This window comes from Neocloeon triangulifer, unplaced genomic scaffold (genome assembly GCF_031216515.1).
Source record: "Neocloeon triangulifer isolate White Clay Creek 2 clone unplaced genomic scaffold, ASM3121651v1 ptg000014l, whole genome shotgun sequence".
In the NCBI taxonomy this organism is placed as follows: Eukaryota; Metazoa; Arthropoda; class Insecta; order Ephemeroptera; family Baetidae; genus Neocloeon; species Neocloeon triangulifer.
Window position 1 is genome coordinate 14,674,046 of NW_026775556.1, and position 23,911 is coordinate 14,697,956.

The window sequence follows — 23,911 nt, forward strand, 5'->3', positions numbered from 1 at the left end:
ATATTTTGTTCATTTTAAAAATTAATTATTTATAACTTTTATTTTTAAATGTTTGTTTTATAATATAATTTATATAATTTACATTTTTAAAATTAGCTTTAATTTTGTGGTTTTTATATTTTTGTGTTTATTTGAAAACAATAACAAATTTACTTATAATTCAAACTACAAAGAAGAGAATATTATCCCACTTAACAATAGATTTGCATCCCAGCGTTTTCTAGTGAATTATTAATGTTTGATATAAACAATAAAGAACAAGTGCTTAAATAATGAATATTGAAAGTTGTTAACTCAAGGAAATGCCATTTGGCTATATCTAGAATTTTCAAATATTTTCTTTTATTAAATATACGCGCCTTCATTGCACATAATTATACGCATTTTCCTTTAGAGCTAAAGAAAAATTAACGCGTAAAAGAAACATGAAATGTTTGAGCCTCTTTAATATAAAATAAACTAAGATTTAGGTACATTTTTCCTGTTGGCTTTGATCTTATATACGATTTTGGAAAAAGAGCTCGGGGCGAGGCTCGATAACAGAAGTGGGCAAGCGGCGACGGCGCGCCCGCAGATATTGAACGCGCGCAGCGGCTACAAAAATACCGCAGAATTTTCACATCTCGCACGCAACTCTTTAAACAAACTTTTGGCAGGCCAAACAAATATTGAAAACTTTTTAATTGCTCCTAAACCAAATATCCTAATATTAATTTATATATTAAAATATTAATTATAATATAAAATATTTAGTTTTATGGGGAAAAGTGGAGTTAAAAATATTTTATTTTTAATTCAAGTCATGACTCTCGTCACTCTGTTTTATTTTTCACCAAGAGAAACAACTGCGCGATAACTTGTCACAAAGAAAATTAATAATTAAATCAGTCGCTATTTTTCCATATTTTTAAAACGTTTTCTCGTCGTTTTATTTACTAATATATTTATTATTATACAAAAAGAGTTATAAGGAAAGATCACAAAATGCTCTAAAACGACTTTTTTCTCGGCATCTTTTCAATAACGTTTTCTAACGAGTTTTAATTAATTCTATCATTAGGCTCTACTTTACCTCATTCGAGAGACTCGCACTTAAACATCCGCGCGCACTTTTATATGTATAACACGTCATTCACACAAACGTATGTATAAATTCACAAAAAAAGTATAATTATCCACCTGCGGCAATCACACTTCTTTTCTCGGAGACTAAATTAAAACTGCAGAAAAGCTACTTTGTCCAGAGAGTTTGTGTAAAAATTCACAGTTTTTCGAGGGAGCGCGAGTTGGTGAGGAGCTCGCGGGTGAGTCGCCACGCCTGCTTGGCGGCGTTCTCGAGCGACGACGGCGACTTGCCCTTGAAGAGGTCGAGGTTGGGCAGGAAGTAGTGCGGACAGCGACGGCATTGCAGACACGAGATGAGCTGCAGGAAGATGCCGTTGATGCGGTCGCCGAGACAAGACTCGTCCCACTCGATTTCGCGCGGGTGCTTCTCGCACTCGTACAGCAGCAGCGTCTTCATGTGGTACGAGGTGACAGGGTTGCCGGGCAGGTCGAGGTGCCGGTCCCTCAGGGTCTTCAGGGTGCTCAAGCACTTGCGGCGACACCCGCCCTGCAGCAGCCGATTCTCGGCCTCGGTGAAACTCAACACCCACGCGTCGCCCTCCATGGCCGACTGCTTGCCCTGCATGGCCACGCACTCCTTGGACAAGAGGTCGAAGCCCTCCGTCTTGACCTCGGCCACAAGATTCGGGTGCGGCCACGGGATGTGCGGAATGGGCCAGTGGGCCGCGCTCCGCGGCCAAACCCCGGAACATTTGAACGCCGGCGTGATCTGCACGATGTAGCGCTCCCTGATGCGCAGCTTGACCTCGGTGGTGTCCGCGATCATCTTGACCGAATCGCGGTAGCTGCACTTGTCGCACGCCTGCGCCACCAGCGTCTGGAAGCGCGACCTGATCTTGCGCGCCGAAAGGTAGCCGGACGCGGTGATGAACTCGACCCAGAGGGACATGGAGCGTTTGCGGCCGTCGCTGAGTTTGAGGACGGCGCACCCCGGCAGGGTGCCGTCGTCCACGAAGTTGAACACGCCCATCTGGTTGAGGTAGAGGACGACCTCGAACTCGTTGGGCGAGACGACGTCCATGCCCTCGTAGCGCCCGTTGCACTCGGTCAGACTGCTGATGAAGCGCGGCTCCTGCACCTCGACCTCCTTAAGCACGTCCTGCACCACTTTGCACACCTCGCGGATCGTCTTGGCCACGAGCGCCTTGCGGGCGTGCACCCGCTCGCCGTAGTACTTGTTCAGTTGGTACAGCATCTTTGACTGCGCCGCCATCATGTCCGGGGGCACCAGCATCCTCGCGTCCGCAGACTTGTCGCTCTGCTGCCGGCCCGAACTCGAGTGAGCGCGCTCGGTGAAGAAAAAGGGTCTCGCCGCAGCCACCGGCCTCCGCTGACGTCATAGACGGCCATTGGCAGAGCCAGACTCCGCCTCGCGCAGACCCGGTCGATATACCCGCCGCCGCCGCAGCTCGGCCTCGCGGGGCCGCTCCGCCTCCCGCGCGATTCGCGACTCTCGCTGCTGCACAGTCAATCTCGGTGCTTTATGGCACCCTTTGGCGCCCACAAGACTTTTGCTGCTGCGGTTTCCTTTCTTGGGCACTGCTGCTCAAACTCTAAATCAATTACCTACGTCTAATGCAAATCGGCTTAATTAAGTTTGAAATTGTTACCATTCTTCATACTAATGAGCAAATAATATAAGTTGCAAGGTTACTTTACTGATACACAGTGATATAGCATCGGTCAATTTCTGCCCTAATCCATCATTCATACTTTCATATGTTTGAAAAGTGTTCATTTCATAAATTATGCAAAAGACATGGAAGCAATCTTTTAAAAAGTTAGTAATTATTTTTAACATCAGTAACATTTAATTTAAATAAAAATACCAAAAAGGGATCTTTAAGAAAAAGGATTTAAAAGCTTCGCCCCCTGCTAGAGGGTGCTTTAATTTGTTTCAATAAAAAAATATTATATAGGAAGATATAAAATCTTTGCTCGATATTATGTTCCCCTTAAAATTTATGATTATTTTCTGAATGCTGCCCGTAAAGCATTTAATAATTCTCATATAAATGTTGAAGTTGAAATCAATGCATTGTTATCTTTTTTTAATGAAACTGTATATTTTTCTATAAGGATAAATTTAGTAAACAAAAATTTTAACTACTGTACTAAATTACACTCTTGGTATAATCCAGCCTTTTATGATGTAATAATTAAAATTGAAGGTAAATATTGAACTTTTAAAATTACTATTTTTCTAATTTATAGCCATATCCGCAGTCCAGTGAATATGTTATATTTTTTTTAAAGAAATATATTTCATAAAAGATCGATAAAAACGCAACTTAAAACGTGTAATTGAAATCACGCCATTCCAAAACGTATAAGAATCATGCAATTACATGATGTTTCTCTCTCCTCCTCAAGATTGCAGCCCGTTTTTTTCTTGTCCAACGATTAATAATGAAAAGCTGCGCATTGCAGCATAAACGATACGTCTTGAGTGCACATCACACAATAGCACATACAAATAATACGCCGCGTGCATGCGTTCCTTTTTCCTCTCATGAGCTCCGGCAGCGTTTTCTATACCGATATGTACAAAGAGGCTGTCAAGTATGCCCTTTTATTACTCACTTTGACGAACAAAGAATCTAACCGTGTACCATTGGATTAAATCCCAGGCGAGCAACAGCGACTATAAAAGGGGAGTGTATAAAGGAACCCTTTCTTATTCCTAAAAATGGCTATAGAGAATTCATATATACCATTCACGAATGCAGAAAAAGGAGAAGTTTGTGTATTGTAGCAACTTATAATATTGCGCTCAGCATTTTAATAGTGCGGCAAATCAAAATTTTTATGAGAAACAATTCAATAAACCAGTGTTTAAAATTGAAAGGAAAATCTTTTAACGCAGAAAAATTTTTATTCAGTCACAAATTTCAAATTTTCCATTTACCTTTCACTGTACAAATTTTTTATATATATTAAATTAAAAATTGTTTTATTTAAATTACAAATGTGTGATCTTATTATGATTTTTATTATTTTTCACTTTAAAACTCAGAAACCGTTATTTAACAGTTCAGCATGCCTATAAATGTAAATGAAATAATATAACTATACAATGATGTACAAAATGATCGGTATTGTACTACAGAATTGAATTAATTTTAATAAGGGCAAGAAATGAGACGCTATACTCCCCGCGTTATATTTTGTGCAAAATACACACTCGCGCATAATATGTTCTTAATTTGATTACTTTAACAGATTTAAAAATGTAACGATTCCCTTGGATTCCCTTAAAATATTGATTTGAAAAAATTGTTCAACCGTGTAACAAAAAGTTACTGATGTTGCAAGAATAACTTAGGAAAAAACTTAATATGTTTAAGCATTTAAAATAAATTTTTAGAAAAATTCAGACCATTTTAAATACTTTTAAATAAATAATACTGTTTGAACGCTTTTAAATATTATTTTATATTATTCATTGAGTAATTTTTGTGAACTATGATTTTGTTTTCATATATTTCTTTAATTCCTTTTATAATTTTGATATAAAGTAACAATAAATTTTGTTTATTGAAATGGAAGCTACAATATTAGGTAGTCATTGCATGAGAAGTGCTATCTACATTTTGGAATCAGGAAGATCTCATTGTGTTAAGGATAAATTCACATTGCAATCTAAAAAATAATAATGAAATTGAAATTAATGTTATCTTACAACAAAAGATATTACAAAAGTGCGGTTTTGTAATTTTTATTTAATATAGTTGATACTTATTTCCACAAACGCATACCATAATACTATTGGTCATCATTCACTTTTCTATTGCAGGTTGAAATTCTAGTTAATAGGAAAAAATTGTGATAGATGTCCTGTACGATAGGTGAAAATAATATTATTTTAATTCACATGTGAAGTGTATAAAGGTCAGTGTACAGTGCTGCAGAAAATGGAAATTAATTATGCTTTGGAATTAAATTTTAAAGTTTCCATCATATGCGCGCCTATTTTATCTTCGTAGCAGAGAAATTTCATCATCGATCAACCGCGTAGCTAATTGCGCTAATGAGATAAAGATAATAATCTCCCTTGCCATATTTGCCACTGCTTTTAAAATAAGAAGAAGGAGGAAAATTATGAAAATTAATCGAACCTGACAAAATGCGCCCCGAGAAAGAGCCGGTCTTGCTGCCGATTGAATTTATAAACCGTTAATTACATGATGCAGTAAATCAATTACCAGAGGCTGATTTTATTTTCGCTTGAGTTTAAGCAGCAGAAAAGGGGCAACATTTTCGCGCAGCCAACGAAAAAACGTCTCTCTCTTGCATGTTTAATTTGCAGCATAAAAAAGTGATGCTGCTCTCCAGCTTGAAATTTAATATTCAACAGTTTTGATTGGACATAAAGATATTCCACTCAAGTACAACACGGCAAGAAACGTCTCCAGTATAATAATGAGCGCCCGGTGCTGCTGCGAGATTTTATTATCCACGCCAGCTTTTCTGCGAGATATTTATTTTGCCGAAGAAAAAAACCAAAGCAGAGAGAGAAGAAACACTTCTCTCCTTTTTCTTTTTCGCATCACGCGGGGCGAATAAATAAAAATAAAATGCACACGTGTGCCCGCTATTTTCTTTATACGAGCAGACGCTTTTGGAATTAATTTGTCGCCCGCTTATTTAGAGATTTTTTCAATTATACGAACGGCTAAATGAGGCGAGCGGCAGATGAAGTTTGGTGCAAATGTCGCATGGCGAAAGTCGTAATGAGGCCTCGACGCGCCACAAAAACACACATTCTAATTAATCCCGCGGCGCTCAGCCGCCGGCGTTTGCATGCGGCGCAAAAAAAACTTAGGAAAGAGGAACTATTCAGCGTATTTACCGCACACTGCGCGACACGATATATTTCAACAGGGGGCCCTTGATTCTGGACCGCTTCCAAACACAACACTCGACTGAGGGTGACACTCGAGTGGCAAGAGATACACAATTAGCCTGTCACTCAGACGAGCGGTTGATAAATTTTTCAAATGAGCTCTCGCTGCTTCTTTCGTCGCCACAGCAGCATGTGAGGCACACGAATTCTCGGAAACAAAGAGTCTCAAGTGGCTTTGATTTGGCACCAAATCTTTAAATACTTGAATTAAAAATTAAATCATGCAGCTTGCGTTTGTTTTGAAAGTTAAAATTATAGACTAGATAAACGGGTGATAATAGAAATAATTAATTTAAAACAGTCTTAAATCAAAGATCAATTTAATATTTCATTAAACAAATATATAATCCAGTAAATTGTTACGATTGTCACTTAAATTAACGTTGCAATTGGTACAATTCGGCTACTAAAAATTAATTTTCATTAACCATTGTGACACTTTCCTGTGGTTGAATCACATTGTAAACTATTTATTAACATTAATTTTATGATTTTCAGTGCAATTCTTTTATTCTCTCACAGCAGGTCAAGATTATTGATAATAGTAATAATAATAATAATTTAAAAATAATAATTATTTTAATTGTATAAAAATAAAATATTTCATAATTTAAAAATTCAAAATAAAATCAAATAAACCCCACTCATAAATAAATTTAAATATAAATTAATAAAATATTAAGGAAATGAAGAAAACGGGCTTTTTACTCGTTGCAGAAAATTGTTTTTTATTCAAAAGCAAATGGCTCAATTTTGAATAAAAAAAAAACAGTTTTTTGCACCGAGGAAAAAGCCCGATCTCTTCATTTCCATGATCATCTCCTTCGAATGTCAAACTTCTTCAAACAAATAATTATTAATGTACTTCAAATTTCCTTTATAATAAAAATTTCAAAAGAGTTCTCTCTGTTTCTTTGCGTAATGAGCAAGGCAAGCACACGACATCTCAAAAACAAAGATACTCGAAATGCTTTAATTTGGCACCAAGTCTTTAAATTTATACTTATATGAAATATTAAATCAAGCAATCGGCGATTGTTTGAAAGTTAAAATTAAAGATGAGAAATAGAGTGATGCTCAAAATAATTTCATTAAAATCTCAGAACATGTTCCCAGCTTAAATTATCAAGATAAAATTGCATTTAACATCTTCAATAATTATTGCTATTAAAGAAATTCCGATAAATTAACTAAAGTTCATTTCCAAACGAAAAATATTTTTTTAATAACTTCAATTTTTTATCAGAATTGGAATTTGGCAGGAGTCACAATTTTTAGGATAATGTAAATAAAACAGACGAATCAGCTATCAGCTTTTAGAAATGTCTGCATGTCTTATTTCTAAATAATACAAAGGTTTAGCAGTGTGAAAATATAAATCGTTTATCTCCCTGCTCTTGCAGAACGTGAGATCGGTCAGCTGCGATCGTGACCTCAGGTCGTTTATCACTTTGCGCCTGGAGTGAATTTAGGCCCTCTGTGTATTAATTTTTAATGAACCGCTAGACCACTTCTTTTTTGATGATTTTTTCCATCCCAGTGTGTGGGAAAAAGAAAACGTTCAATTTATTTTGCTTTATCTATAAAAAAAAACGTTTTATTGAAGTACATTGAAGAGCACCTTTATTTGCGCGGCGTGCGCCACTCGATCGTGAATAAAGAGCATCATATTTGGGATCAGTTATATACTGGGCTTGTCGTCTCTGTTGTAAGTTGTGTTGTTGCCTAATCACATTTTTGTTGCGATCATACAATGCGATGGCAATTCGAGCCATATGGATCGGCAGACACAAAAGATTCTCCCTGCACGCCTGCAGCAGGACGCGGAGTACAAATTGTATCCCAGAGGGCTATAAACCAGCAGGAGAGAGAGAGAGAGAGAGAGAGAGAGAGAGAGAGAGAGAGAGAGCTCGTGCAAAACGAGAGGAGGATATTATATTTGTGCGGCAGCTCGGCATCCAGCCACCCTAAAGTTCGAGAGCCAGTTTCTGATCCACCGGGATCGTATTTCTTGGAAAACGGCCCCTTGCACTTTTGTTGCAGTAAAATGTGAATTTAAGTTCCAAACTAAATTTGCCAAGTTTGTAGAAAAATAGAGGTGAAAACTTTGGAGCTGCGCGGTTTGAAAACTTTTCATGTCCCGATGCAAAATAAACTAAATGAGCTATATTTGTAATTAATTTAATTTATGAGTTGCTTATCTTTTATTAAATAATGCAAATAATGTTGCTAAAAAGGTAGAAAAATTATCTCTTTTAAGGTATCTTTTACGTAATTATTTTATTTCTAAATTTAACGCCACATGCGTTAATTTTTACACAGAAATTTGATATGCTGTTGCTTTAAGATACCATAAACTTTATCCTTTTCCTTAATTTAAAAAAAGTTTTTAAAACAGATATTAATTATATAAGAATTTTAATTATAGATTTTGTCCTGGAAGCTATTTACGCTCAATAAAATTATTTCTTATCAGTTCTAATTCTCTAGATTTCTATACACATTTAATATATTATGTCATGCTTTAGTTTTTGCGCAGAAAATTTATTTTATAACAGTGTCTCTTTCTGCACACACCAGCATGAAAATATTTGTTTAAAATGGTGATGTGTTTTTAGTGGAATATTTTGTCCAGGAAGTTTTAAAATGTTGCATCTAACATTATATTGCATCTATTCTTTTATATTTCAATACACCACAAGCGAAAGTTTTTACGCAGAGAATAAAATCATAAAGAGCAATGATAATCGAATAAAACCATGTGTGTGTACTTCCTGCTCTCAGCTGTCAGTCTGCGAAGTGTTGGTTGAAAGATAAATAATCGGGCGTGACAATTATGCACCCATTATTTCATGATTCACACCGATGGGTCTGTGCCTGGGAATGTGTGCAAATGTTTGCAGTGCGTGTTGCGGTGCGCTAAGTGCTGCTTATATTTATTACATCGAACAAACGCATGCACGCTGTGAACTGGTCAAATATTGATAAAAACACGCTGCGGGGGTTGAATAGTGTGTATAAGTGAGTGAAAGAGAGGGATGCTGCAAGAGGGTGCAGTTCAGTGCAGGGGTGATCAGCGCTAATGCACTCTGCGCTAGTGCCACCAGACACCCCTTTTAACGTGTAAACTAATAACACCCTCGACGCGACGAGCGGCGCGACTCAAAGGAAACACACTCTCGTCTCTGTCTATGAGCTTTTCTACGAAACATGAGCGCAAATAAACGCTTTAAATTGCTTATTTCTTATTTAGCTCCCCATTTTTATTTATAAACTCTTTTTTTAGTCAGGCCAAGACAAATTAAGTGTCTCATCGGCCTGTGCCCATTTTTGAGCTTGCGCGCGGAAGGCAAGCTCCAATCTAAAAATATTTGGGTATTTCTATTATTTTATTAATTTATTTTATTTTAATCAATTATTGAGAATATTTATCATTTAACATCAATTCGACAAGAGCTTTTTGGTCTAAACGTCAACATAGGTCGTGGTTTTGTTGATGGAGTTGCTTACGGAATGAGAGATAATTTTTTTTAGAAATTGTTTAGTTTACGTTGATTCGAAATAAATCATATTTATTTGAGAACATGCGTTTAAAAGGATAAACGCGAAAAATAATAAATTAGACCCTATCGCGACATATTTTGTATAGCAGGCAAATAAGTTTATGATTTATAATTATCTTACAATTAATGATAGAACACCGTCTTTTCGAGATCACAGAGGCACAAATAGTTTTATAATTCCTTATAATCGTACTCTAGTTCTCACACAAAATATTCATCTAAATATTCTTTGCATGTCTGATTAAAAATATGAAACATTATATAAACAACAATCTCAGAATTTTTGTAAATTCCAACAATGCAAATAAAAATTAATTTCAAAATAATAAGAATTAATAAATATAATGGATAAATGACATAAAATATAATATATGGATTTTGTTGATAAATTGTTAAATTAAAAATTAGTTATATTTTGATGCACATTAATCTTATTTAATAATAACCATTTGTTTTTGTTGTTTTTTTTTGTTTTTAATAAAAAACAAGTTCCTGCGAAACAAGGAAAAAGCCCGATTTATTCATTTACATTAATTTGATTCAAAGTTTAAACACTTTTGAATGCACTTGAGGTGGATTTCATGAAAAATTGAAACCGTTCTGCTGGTACTCTTTTGGGGGTCAGTTATCATTTATTATTTTTCATTTTTTTCTTGCAACAAGGTTCGCCTGGTTTAAATTTTCATTTTATAAAAATTTTCAAAATATCTTTTACAATAATAATAATAATAATATGTAACACAATATATTGTTAACATTTTTCACTAGAAAAAACTTCAGTTTCTATCATGAAACAACTTCAAATATGCAGATAATTTTCATATCTTTTCAGTTCTATGAAGAGGGGTACCCTGGGAAAATCAACGTTATGCAACTTCCAAACACAGCGGATGCTATTGTTGCATAACTTGCACCCATTTATGAATTTTCAATTAAATTTTCCTTTAAGATTTTTTAATGCAAAAAAAAACGAAATTGTACAAATAAGAAATCTTCTTTAAGAGCCCTGTATACTCTCTATCCTTTGGAATGTTTTGTTTTCCCGTGGAATGGCTCTCGTTTGCAAACAAGTTAGTGACACTAAAAGTGCTCGGTGACCTCGGCGAACCGAACAAGATGGCGGAAAAGCTGCTTGCGAGTGGCTTTGGGTCGTTTCGGCTGCTGGATTATTGATCGGCTCCTGCATCTCTGTAGTGCGCAGCACTTGCTCTCTTGCTTGCGTCCAGTAGCAACCGCGTTCGGGATTTTGCAAGCGACTCTCGCCCGCCGCCATATACATACAACGAGCACGCACCACGGTTGGTTTTATGTTGACAATTTTACACACATACACGCGAACGTGCACATACTTGCGCGTTTTCCCCGCCGCCATGATTGCATGTGTGTCACCCGGCGTCATAAATTAATGATCAAATGGAAAACTGCCTCGACGACGATAAACCTTACCAATAAAATTTCGTTGTAAAAGTTGTACTGAGTGAGAGGTGTGGCAATCACTCTCATTTGAGTTGAGAGTTTAAATAAAATTAGAAAGGAAAAATTCCAAATCAATTTTCTCAAATCATATTTATATGGAAACAATATCTAGCAGGGAGAAGTATATAAAGTGGTTCATTTAAACTTTTGTAAGAAAATTTTTTATTTATATATTTCTAAAATGTTCTTTTAAAAAAAGTTTGAACTTATTTTTTCAAACTAGTTTAATTTTCAAATGCGCTTAACAATGTCTTATTTGAATGACCAAATATCCTTGATTTATTTTAAGAATTTTGATACTTTTTATATTTGTATTATAATTGATTATTATAAAAATTGTTAATATATGGGTTATTTAAATACCTAACTTCTATAGTTCCCTCTTTTAAGGAGGGGCTTCTGCTGTAAAGTTGCCCAATTAATGTTGAACATTAGCTTTGGTTTGCAGAGATTTAATTTCCACATCATTTAATCAATTTTTTCAAAATTGGCCTGATTAAAGATGAAAAAAAAATCACCAAATCACGTCCATACACGAAAAATGAAATCATTACGCATCCCAACTTCAAAATTTACGTCGATCTTATGGGAAACTTTGAAGTAAATTTCATTTTAAATATTTAATTCAAAGAGAAAATTACCAAGCGCAAGGCAGAGGAAATTTTAAAATGTCAACGCAGCGGCAAATAATGAATGTCCCAGTCGGCCGTCTTGCTTCTTTTTTTTGGAAGCGCTGCTGTGTGTGTTGTCATTAGACGCCGTCGTCGTCTCCTCTCCAGAACTCTTTTTCGGTCGCTGTTCGCTTGCTTTTTTTCTCCGCTGATATCAAAGGACGGAATCAAAAGTCACGTTAGCTGCTGCTAGCCGGCTGATTTGTTACTTTTGCTCTGTTGGTGCTTCTTAATTAATGCGCCCATTCCAACCCTGTGCCTGCTTATATTTAGTGCTGCATTATCTCACCGGCCGACCATTAATCTTGGTCTCTTTTCCTCGCCCTCTCGATCACTCTTGATCCCCTCCGCCGCGCACGTCGTCGCAGCTGCGATACATTTTTTCCTCTCCAAATTAATGATTTCGAATTGATTTTAGATAGTTGTGTCTATCGCCAATTAACGAGTGTATGTGTGATTGGTATGTTCGTAGGTGCTCAAGTACTGCGATCACCTCCATGGCAAGTGGTATTTCTCCGAAGTGCGGGCCATCTTTGCCAGGCGCTACCTCCTGCAGAACACGGCCATCGAGATCTTCCTCGCGAGCAGAAGTGAGTACAAAAGTTGACATTTATTTAATGGGTTTTTTAGTTCAAATTTTTCCCAAGTTAGTTTGATAGCTGGAAGCAAAATCTTTTTTTTTTTTAATTGCAACTTCAAAATTATAAAGTTCTCTCCAATCTTGTTCGACCTCCTCTTGCATCTGCATTTTGCCAATATCGCGGAATAAAATTTAAATTACGTGTTGTAGAAAAATTAAAGAAGGTCTTAATGAAGCAATATACCTTTACCTTTGTTTAAAAAAAAAGTGAGAATACTGCCATGGTAAAAAAGAAAATGTAAGGCTATTATAGGAAAATGATAAAGAATCATTTCCTCCGAGTGCGCCTCTTCCTCGCTTATTTTTTGGGCAAGAAGAGACGCTACTCTACAAAAAAAAAAAAAAACATGTCATACAAAATACAACACCTTGTACTATAAATTTTAATCATTCAAAATTTCAAAATTTTTAACAATTTCCTTTTCACAAAAATTAGAAAAATTTTTGATACATGAAAGAACTACTTATGTCAAAAACGATGTAAAAAAAAAAAATATTACTATCTAATTTAGCACAAATTAAAATAAAAAGTTGTATGCATGAATTATTTAAGAATTTTTTTAAAATAATTACATATTGTAATAAAAATATTAAAACGTTTTTTTATTTAATTTTTCAAATTTTTGTTCATTTTTTTTTAAATTTTTTTGTTTCTTATTCTTTATAATTTAATCATAGTTTTATATTAGATAACAAAAAATTTTGTTTCCTGCTGCTGATGAATTTATCTTACAAAAGCAGCCGGATATCATTTAAAGGAGTGTTCACTTCTGCGTTTCATGTACTGTTGAATATTTCATTGATGTGTGGATTAATTACGCCATTTTCTGATCATGCTAATGCATAAAAGGAATTACATTCTATTCACGCAACGATTAAAAAAAACATTAGATCAAATAAGGTGAATTTATGCTGTGCATTGTTAGAATGTTGCTAAAAATTTCAACTTTTGGGCAATGCAAATTGCAATTTTTGTTTGGCCCAACTGACTGTGATTTTTTTTTATAATTTTACATACATTTTATTCAAGAGAGAAAAGCAAATCAATGATTCTTTTTAAAATTAACAAATGAGAATGTACAAACATTTGATTCACAAAATTTTCAACATAGTTGATCTATAACAGTCAGAATATCTATATTTCAGATATTATTTTTTTACCAATTCGTATTATAATAAACGTTATGTAAAATGAATAGTTGATTTCCCCTCAATTCCGTTATTTTCAAATCCGGTTTTAAATAATCCAGTGACACCCTCACGAGGCCCATCCGGGGACGGATTAATTCCGCATCTAGACAAATTTGATTCCGCTCTCGAGGGGCTCGAGGGTGATTACGCGGGGCGAGTTTTGCTCTCCGCGTTTTCCTGCTGCGGCAGAGATTGAGCATCATCCCTGTGCTAGAGAACAAAGAGGGCGACCACCCCACCAATCGAGCACATGTCTATAAATCGTAATCCAACGGCGTGCACACGCATCACGGCCCGTAATGAGAAAACACGCGCGGAGAGAAAGAGAGCAACAATGCGGAGAGACGAACAATGCGTAGAGAACCAAATACTTTATAGACAGTACCGGCGAGGGATCCTTGCGTGGTTTATCTCGCGAACTCAACCTCAAATGACTGGTGTGCAAATAAATTTCTTTTTAAGTAAGGGCCTTGCATTGAAAATTTAACTTTCACAAAATAATTTCTTGTTTATGATAGAATAAATTTCTTAGAATATTTAATTATTTATTATATTTTTTCTCATACGCAGATCCTAAAATACTTTTAATAAAGAAGTTGCTAATTTTAAATGTATTGCCAAAATTTCTAAAATTAAATTATCCGGGCAATGAACCCGATACACTTATATTAAAATAAATGCAAATCTGCCGCAATACTGGATAGGACACCCAGTTACTTTTTAATTGAGAAATATGGCAATAGCTTAGCCAGTGGCTAATCAGTTGTGGTCTGACAGGCTGTTTTTCAATTCAATTCCTGAAAGTGTGAAGCAGTTCTTTTTGAATCAATTTGTCAGGGAATCATTCCTTCCTGGATTAAAATTACGAATAATAATAAAATCACTTTATTTATTTTGGTCTTGGTAAAAGAAATGTTATTTTGGTTAATCCGGCAGGGAAATTTTACTCGGGAGCTCTACAGCGTTGTGCGAATCTTTCTCTCTGCAGCCCCAGTCTCCAGTTTATTGGAGAATCGGACGGCGTCAGACTCGATAAACGGGCGCCGGCGCTCGCGGCGAGTTGAGAGTGCGCATGTAGCGCGAGAAACGCCGCCCTCTGTCGCGCATAAATCATCCTGTTTGCCAGCCGAGTGCACAAACTGGAATTATTTGCCATTTCTCTCGAGACTCGGCCCGCCACCTCCCCTTTTAATTTCGACCTTTCCAATTATGCCCTTGCAAAATATAACGTGCAGATCTGCACACGTGTTTAAATTTTTTTAGTGATAAAGCAAGTTGGATCCAGTTGGATCCATCACAAAAATCAGAATTAAAATGCATAGATCATTTAAATAAACATAGAAATTATTCAAAGATTACCAATTAAATCTCTCCTTATATCATTCTCGCTCTCTCCTATTCCTTTGTTGTTAATATGTCATATGTTAATTTTTGATTAAAATAATAAAATAATTATGTCATTATTTAAGAAAGGTTTGAAGCAACTTAAACACTGCATTGATAATATTTATTTCTCTATTTCAAGATTTAATGTTTGGGCTGCCATAAGGGACAAAATTTGGCATTTAATGAACTTAATTTACAGAAAAATTTCTTTCTTCCCTATCAGAAATAAAAAATTAATTAATTTTTATTGATGGGTTTTGTTACCCGATGGGCCATTGATTTTTTTTTTCAATTTTTATAGCCAAAGGTACAGAAATCTGTAATATTTTCATTGTTCGTATCAAAATTCACTAAAATTTTGAGACTGGTTTTCTGAAATTTTCAATCCACACTTTATAACTCATTTCCACGCTTAAGGGAAAGACGAGACGCTACTCCAATTGATACATATTGTGCAAAATGCACACTCACACACGAAATGCTAAATTTAAAATTTTTTCAGCTTTCAAAATTTTAAACGATATTCCTTTCTAATAATGAAATTTTTAATACTAATTAATTAAATTTGCCAAAGAAAAAGAAGTAGTGTCCTACTATTTTTTTTTTTTTATAATAACTAGTTGCAAAAAATAATAAGAGGATTTAAGTAATTTTTCTTTTTTTAATAATTATATATTTTTATTATAAATTTTTTTAAAATTTACCTAAGTTCTCTAAATTTATTTATTTAAATATATTATGGTTTCGTGTTTATTATAGAAATTAAATTAAATCTTTTTTTACATAAAATTAATATAAATTTTCTTTCGCGGTTATGTATTACAAAATGTCCAGCAGAAAAATTTGCATATTTTGAGAAATATTTGTTTTTATATTGTTGATATCTTAATGTGATAATTGTATTATTCCACTAACTGACCATGCTAAAGCATGAGAAAAATTATATAATAACACTAAAGATAAAAAAAAAAACAGTAACCAAATATAGTTATAAGATTGGAGCTTGCCTTCTGCAAGCTCAAAAAAAGGGCACAGGCCAATAAGACACTTTGTCATGGCCTGGCCCCAAAGAAAAAAATCAATACATTAATGCAACGCTTTAAAAACAAATATAAAAATAATATCTAACAATCCTTTCATATACTTTTAAGTTGTCATGCATGCATTGTTAAAATTTTGACAAAAATGGTAACATTTGGATGATACAAATTTCAAATTTTTTTTGACCCTTTAATTATGTTTTCTGTATGTTTTACTTTAAAATTGTATGAATCAATGATGGCATGTTTCATATAATGTAAATTATGTCTGCATTAAATTTATAACATGATTAATGCAAAACAGTGAACAGAAGATTGCATTTAAAACACTTGTGCTATATATAACAAGATGAATCATTAATTTACATTTGCTAATTCAACATTATTTTATGACTCTCTTGCACGCTTAATTAGGGCAAGAAGACATGCTACTTCACACAAAACATTTCATGCAACAAGCAAACTCACTATTTGTAATTATAAATTTTATTATTTCGCAGCTTTGAAAAAGTTTAAAGGTGGAAGCATTATTAGATAAATATTATTTCCTTGATCAAACAAACGCCCAATAACTCGAATAACTCAACAGTTTTCCTCGGCGCTGCTGCTGACCGACTCACTCTCGCGCACAATTAGAGTTTATTTTGCAGGCAGCAAGTTATATTGTGTAAGTTGAAATTGATTGTCGTTTTGTGCAAAGGAGTGGCCGTCGTCCGAATAATATACGTAGGAGCGACCGACCCTATAAATTTCCAACTTTTTTCCACCATTTCTTGCTCCGCCATCTGCGCCTTGGAACAATGCAGATGAGAGCAGGCTTGCCGTGGCCGGATGTTAAATTTAAATTATCAACAACTGGCCGCTCCAGCAATAAAAATAATTGTCTTTCCGCGCGGCGTTTGTTTTTGTCTGCGCTTTTTTCGTATTATATTATTGGTCCCCTTTTATACGCACCGAATGCACGATTTATGGCCGTGCTGGAGAATGAATTTCAATGAGGGCAGAGCAAGGGAGGATCTTTGTTTCCAGCCTTTGTCTTGCTGCTGCTGCTGTGAAATTAGTTTGTTATGAATTTCGGCGCACATATACAAAAAACTACAAAATAAAGAAACCAGTCCGATTCGAGATAATCGGCCGGCCCGCGTGAGAATTATGAGAAATGCTTTATAGCCCGGACCGAACGACGGAATTAAACAATGGAATGGGAAAAAATTGCTTGATGACTTAGTCTATGGTGAACGCGCGGTGACGTGCAGTGAATAATGGTCCTCGCGGCATAACTCTCTGCCAGCGCAGCAGAGAAGGGAAGCCGCGGCCGGTCACGTGCAATATTTTACTTTTCTCGGAAATCAAGTCGCAAAATATGAGACAGGCCTGCAGAGGAAATTGCAGACGTGCCGCCAATTATTTTTAATGAAGTGATACAACTCGCACTGAGCACAGACTCGACCTGATCAACGCGACGAGGCCCAAATTGCTTAATTACAATACAAGTCGGTTCGGTGAATTATTTTTTCATCACGCCAAAAACGTCTTCATTAATATTTATATTTTTTTATTAATTTATTTCAGTTTCTATATATTAAATAAAAATAAATTTTTCAAATTTCATATTCAAACTTTTATAGCTTTAAAACGCTTCACCATTCTGATCAGAATTATTACAAATATTAAATTGTTTTAAATATTTCTAAGTATAATTTTCAAATTAGTGTATAATGGAAAGCTGTGAACATGATTTTTTTTTCCTAAATATTTTTGTTAACTTAAGGAAACTTTTTAAATCAATTTCGGTTCTACTATTTGTCAAAATAATTTAATAGAGTTTCAGGAAGCAGTCGAATCATGTAGAGAAGGATATTGTTTATTTCTTCAATAATCGACTCGCAAAACTCATCGAGGAAAAGCCAATATTAAATTCAAATCATCAAAACTTGACTTGCTTTCAAATAAATTTGCACATTATACCAGTGGGCACCTGTTCAACAGACTCTGCCAATTATTCCTAAATATTTCTGTTCATTGATGTCATCGCCATCGACGTATTTCGCTCCCAGCACCTGCCGCCTTGCTTTTTTCTGGTTGACAAAAAAAAAGAGTTGCTCACCGAAAAGATCGTTTCCCTGCGCTGACCAACGACCCTCTCTCTGCGTGTTTACATTTTTTGGATTTACAAGAAATATTTATATGTGTGAGCGGCCATTTCGAAAATGATCCGATGTTTTGAGTTTTATAATTCGTCTCGGGGCGCGTAGAGAAGTTTATGTTGACACGTAAAATACAGCTGTAGCCATTAAATCGGGATAAGTGATGAGAGGGACCTGCGGAGTTGGAGAGAGAGAGAGAGTGACTCACCGTGCGCGCATAATCACTTGTAAATATTATCAAATTTAGAACTTTTACGAGCGCTGACGACTTTTAATATGCTCCCCAGCAGAGTGCAATAGGATCCTGGCTGGAATTAACAAGCGCAGGGGGCAACGGTGGAGATAAACATTTAATAAATTGTCATAGGAGAGAAACTAACAGAAAATTTCCTTAAAGCAATAATTTTTAAAAAATATCTTATCAGCACATCTTTTTTTTAGAAATTCATCAGAATTACCATATTTTAATGAAATTTTCTTCTGTACCAAAGGTTAAATTAATTTAAATTTTAAGCAATATTTCGGATCATTTTATTTTATTAGCTCTTATAAAGAACTTTATGCGTATTATTAGCCAATAATTATTAATAAAAATTAATCTTCTCTGGCCCAAAAAAAAATTTCTAATGTCTCTTATATAGCCTATTTTGTCTTTTTTATAAACATCTTGGTAAATATCGCTCTATTTTGTTGCAGCGTCGATCATGTTTGCCTTCTCTGACCAAACCACTGTGAAAAAGGTGATCAAGGCGTTGCCCAGAGTCGGCGTTGGAATCAAATATGGCATTCCGCAGACCAGGTGAGTTGCCAAAATGTCTTCGGCTGTGCATGCTTTTTCCTTGCTATATTTATAAAATCTTTTGTGTGTGTTTTGATGATGCCAAATGCCAGAATAAAAAGCAAGAAAGCTTTTGTTTTTACATCACGAATAGAATTAATTAATTTGAGAAAACTAAAGAATGTTAATTAATCATTACTCGTTTTTACTTTATAAAGCATTGAAAATTAATTTAACCTTTTGAATAAAAACAGGAGATTTGATTGCGTGTGAAAATTTCTTGCAAAGTAAATAATTAAAAAAAAAATTAAAAATTACCTAAGAAAAAAATAAGAGCTTGTCTTCTGCAAGCTAATGGCACAGGCCGATAAGACACTCTGTCTTGGCCTGACCAAAAAAAATAAAAAATAAATAAATAAAAATTAAAAAGCATCAAAAATTTTTGCTAAACTAGAACTATAGTAAATTATTTTATTGCTGCAATTAAATTTTCCAGATGATTTGATTAATCCTTTCATCTCACAGGCGTGCATCTATGATGTCCCCTCGGCAACTGATGCGATCCTCCAACATGACACAGAAATGGCAGCGGCGGGAAATCTCCAATTTTGAGTACCTCATGTTCCTCAACACCATTGCCGGTGAGTTTGTACCTGAAAATTACGGCGACTCCCGGCCATTATTCTCATTTCTCGGAAAAATTAAGCACCCACTCGCGATTAAAGTGTCTCGCAAATAATCGAGAATCGCAAGAAAGAACGCGCCATCCGGTAATTGTTCGTTGGTTCGTTTGGCGCTCGGGGCATAATAAATATTGCGCTCTGTGTTTTGTTTTATATTTCCGCCGCAGAAAATAATGTTTAGCGGCTCGTTTGCGGTGCTGTTGAGCGCGCGGCGCTGTTTCTTTTTGTTTTTGCTGATGAATTGCGCTGACCAGCGATGTCACTCGGCATCCATTGTGATGCCAGTCCTGCTCTCCACTTGAATAAGCAGCGCCGTGGACGCACTGAGAAAGGGCCTCTCGCCTCAGTGACACGCCGATCTGTCACTCTTTAGCCTCATATTCGAGCAGTGCGTGTAAACTTTGCTGATATGCGCCGCATCTTTGTCGGCGGCCCGCGGCCACACTAAATCATCCGCTTTTTGCCACAGGAATTTATTTATCGTTAGCGGCTTATCTCAAATCGCAAGCGGCGACACGTGGACGTTTCAAACGCTGCAAATTTATGAATTTCGGCTTTTTATTTTTGTCCCTCTAGAGATGGATAGTTCAATCAAGAGTAATTCTTTATAGAAACAACCATAATATAAATTGGTTAGTTTCATTGAATGAATTAAAAATAAAACAAATCTTAAAATAAAAAATAATTGAAAAGGCAACAATTTTCATGAATATTTAAATCACGGGCCAAAAGAAAGAAAAAATGGAATGCCTGGTTTTCATTTTTTCTGCAATCCACCTTAAGTGTTGTGTTATTTAACTTTCAATTTAAAAATTAATAAGTTTTCAATAAAAAATATATTATTGGGATAATAATTATTATTTATTCTTCACAAATCAACTCACAATAGAGAAAAACAAAAAATTTTGTATATAATTGTGAAGAAACGGCAGCACCTCTGGCAATCAAGTTTTGCTTTCAAACTTTATTGAAATTTTGAACTAAAAATAAAATTTAACCTGACAGAAGATGCAACTGTTTAGTAAAACAGACAAAACCTATACAAAAGGTTAATTTCTATATTTAAAATAAAATATCCTACGCGTTGGTAGTTTTTAAACTTTCTGTAAGTAATCCGCGCGGATTCTTTGAATTTTTCCTGAGGCAATTAAAAGAAACCGCGCGGATTACTCACAGAAAGTTTAAATTTAATTTCTTACTAAACTTGATAAGATCCCATGATTGTTCTGCCCAGGTTCTGCCTAAGTTTGAATCGCTGAAAGCAAAAGTTAGGCTAAAAAAATGATAAAAAAAATTTTTTCACCCCAAGATTCTGTTTTGATTCAAATTACTTGCTTAATAATTTGGATAATCAATAATTATTAATTAATTAAATAATTTGTAACATAATATGCTTTTTCTATTATCAAACTTTATTTTAAATAAAAAAAATTATTATTTGACTTTTTTAATTTTAAATGTTGCTCTCAATGTTTCTAACAATGTTTTTGACCAATTATTAGTGCTTCATAATTACACTTGAGACTTTTCTTTTCATCATATTTTTTTACATTTAAGAGCTGAATTGCGATGATTCAAGTGAAAAGTCCCGAGTTGTTTTTACGCGGGAGAGAGTGTTTGTCGTCCTCCCACAAGGTCTCTTTCTCTCATTTCTCGAGGCAGCCGGGCGGAAGGGCTTGATATATGGACTGGGGATGCGCATTAGTGGCAGCCAGCGGGGTATGTCGTCTCTACTTAGGCACCGTTTCAATCACAATGTCTCCTGAGGGATCGGCTTTGCCGCTCTCTCTCTCTCCATCTCGCGTCGCGCACAAATAAAACCTCTCCGCTAAAATTTCGTAGAAAAGAGAGCAGAAGGCGAGCTTCGTTTCTCAGTTGATTTTGTATATAAAAATGCTGAATATTCTTTCTGAGAAATCAATGCAGTGGCCATCTGCCTTGGCAAAAAATTACCAAGGTGGATTTCCAGTAGGCTCTCCTTTTGATCCTCAGGAATTATTCAACTGTCGATCGTCGTTTTTGCCGCCGCTCGATCGATTTTATTTAGGTTTTTGTTCCTTTGTTTTGTTTTTGCGGTGGACATCAAGAAATCGAAAACAATTTTATTGTTGTTGAAAAAACAAACAGTCAAAGTTATGTGCCAAGGGAATCGAAACCAACAGCAGCGTCTTCCGAGAAATGAGGGAATTTGTCACTCTCATTAGTCTCATTTTATTTTTGGATCTATAAAACCGGATTTTCTAAAGAATTCTTTGAATTAACATATATAGAAATAAGATTTACAAATTACAAATAAAAATTTCATGAAATTGTCAACACTGAAATAGGCAAATATAAAAAATACCTTAAATGTAATTATTTAATAAAAAAAATTCCCTCTTTTCTTTCTTTCACACGCTGATTTTGGTTTCTGAGGCGGCGGTATAAATCAAGAGCAAAGTAGACAAGGTGCAGATGCGTTTTGATGCAAAGCAGGACCGAAAGTGGAAGAGGAAAGTGCGTTTGTCGGAAATTTTGACGAGGAATGGCGGTGTGACGTGCCCGAGCAGCTGGGGGCACTTACGATTTACTTTGGAAAAAAGTGCACACGGGCGGCGTCTTCAATGGTGCTACCAGAGAAAAATGTGCGTGTATTTCTTACAGGCTGCGCGCGGCGTCGAGGCGTTTTTCAACTCCTCTTTCATCGTCATTCATCACGCGCCAATAAAAAATAAAAACAACATCATAACAACATTAAGAGCCGATCTGCCGCCGCCAAGCGACCGCCGACCATACGAGCAGACATTAAAAGTCGAATAAATAAAAGCTCTCGAGCAGAGAGTGGCGCTCGCATAAATCATATCACGAAACTCGCTCGCCGCGTTTCATTGAGCAGCGGCAAACCCTTTCTTTTTATTTAATATTTATTGGCTACACGGTTTTAAGTTTTGCTCTTTTCATTTAATGAAATGGCCTTTACAGACGACCAACCGCCGCCACGAGAGCAAAGGTTTTGAAAATATGAAAATTTATTTAATTACATTTCTCATATTTTTGCAAATATTTTACAAAATCTTTTTATATTTAAATTAAAGTTATTATTTTTTTATGTAAAAGATAATAATTTACAATAAATTTTTTTATTTATTCGCAAAGTTTTCTGATGTAATGTAATTTTTTTCATAGCTATATCCCAAATTATATTGTTGTTGAAGTTTAAACCAAACTAGCTCAAAGAGTATTTTAAAATTAACTTCCACTAATCACATCTGTCACCTTTAAATCACGATTTTTAATTTAACTCAAACAACGTGTGCAGCATTTATAAAAGTCTGTTGAAAATTCTCATTTCAAAACTTCAAACGAGAGACCATAGGAAAGAAAAAGTCCGTCCTCGCCCGAAATAGTTCCGCTCCTCCGCTGTGTATGTGTTTGAGTTTTTTTTCATTGGCCCGCGGCAATGTAATTTCAATAAGGTGGAACACAAACACTCGCACTTTATGACACGGCGAGTAAATCAAAGACGCGTCTTCTGACTGAGCCAGCCGCAGCCTGTCTTCATTTATTCAATTGGCGACAGCCATTTAACACATGCTCGAAAAAGAACATTTAAATTTAGCAACACCTCTCTTGCCCGTGAGCAGACACGTGATTAAAGAAGATTAGCAGCTTTTAAATTTGAAGGGCTGCCGCGCGGTGACTTACTCGGTCGCCAAAAAAGTGACAAATTTCCACCGCGGCAGCGACAATCGAGATTTATTGCGCCGAGTGTGAAAGAAACATAACCGAGTGCCGCCTGTGACACCGGGAATTCTCAAATATTTTCATTGTTAATCTCGGCGCGACACTCAATCTTGTAAATCACACTCGAATTAACAGATCTCCACTTTGAAGCTCTTTCTTATTTTTAAATGCGATCTCGATTTGATTCCAGGTCGCACCTACAACGACCTGAACCAGTACCCCGTTTTTCCCTGGGTGCTCACCAACTACGAGTCGGCTGAACTCGACCTCAGCCTGCCTTCCAACTACAGAGACCTGTCCAAGGTACACGAAATAATTATTTTCATTAAAAAATTTTACTTATAATTTTTTTAAATATTAAGTATATAAAATTTATTAAATATTAAGCATTAAAAAATAATTTTATAAATAAAAATAACTTTATTAAACGGCTCTACGCCATTAAGTGTAAAAGAATTCAGATCTAGATCTGGTTTTATATTATTTTTTTCAATGCTCGTTTTCTGTTTTCTTTTATTTTATATTTTTATGTCAGATTTCGTGTTATTTTCTAAACTGATTAAAGAAAACAAAAATATTAAA

The 23,911-nt window shown here is 35.3% G+C and overlaps 2 protein-coding genes across 5 annotated transcripts in view; one reads left to right on the forward strand and one right to left on the reverse strand.

The window, feature by feature from the left end:
- LOC132201854 (neurobeachin) overlaps positions 1-23,911 on the forward strand; it is a 149,059-nt gene that overhangs the window by 118,453 nt on the left and 6,695 nt on the right. For all 4 annotated transcript variants that reach the window (XM_059628376.1, XM_059628377.1, XM_059628375.1 and 1 more), the window contains exons 33-36: positions 12,214-12,331; positions 18,842-18,944; positions 19,449-19,564; positions 23,520-23,632. In XM_059628376.1, the coding sequence (XP_059484359.1) occupies positions 12,214-12,331; positions 18,842-18,944; positions 19,449-19,564; positions 23,520-23,632 (450 nt within the window). The remainder of the gene's footprint in view (positions 1-12,213; positions 12,332-18,841; positions 18,945-19,448; positions 19,565-23,519; positions 23,633-23,911) is intronic.
- On the reverse strand, positions 472-2,404 carry LOC132199814 (protein mab-21). The gene has a single exon (XM_059624838.1). It carries the CDS (start codon positions 2,357-2,359, stop codon positions 1,262-1,264), a length of 1,098 nt encoding a protein of 365 aa, XP_059480821.1. The 5' UTR covers positions 2,360-2,404; the 3' UTR covers positions 472-1,261.

Bases quoted from the DNA above. Each gene is read 5' to 3' on its own strand.
- LOC132199814 (XM_059624838.1), bottom strand. From the start codon at position 2,359: ATGCTGGTGCCCCCGGACATGATGGCGGCGCAGTCAAAGATGCTGTAC.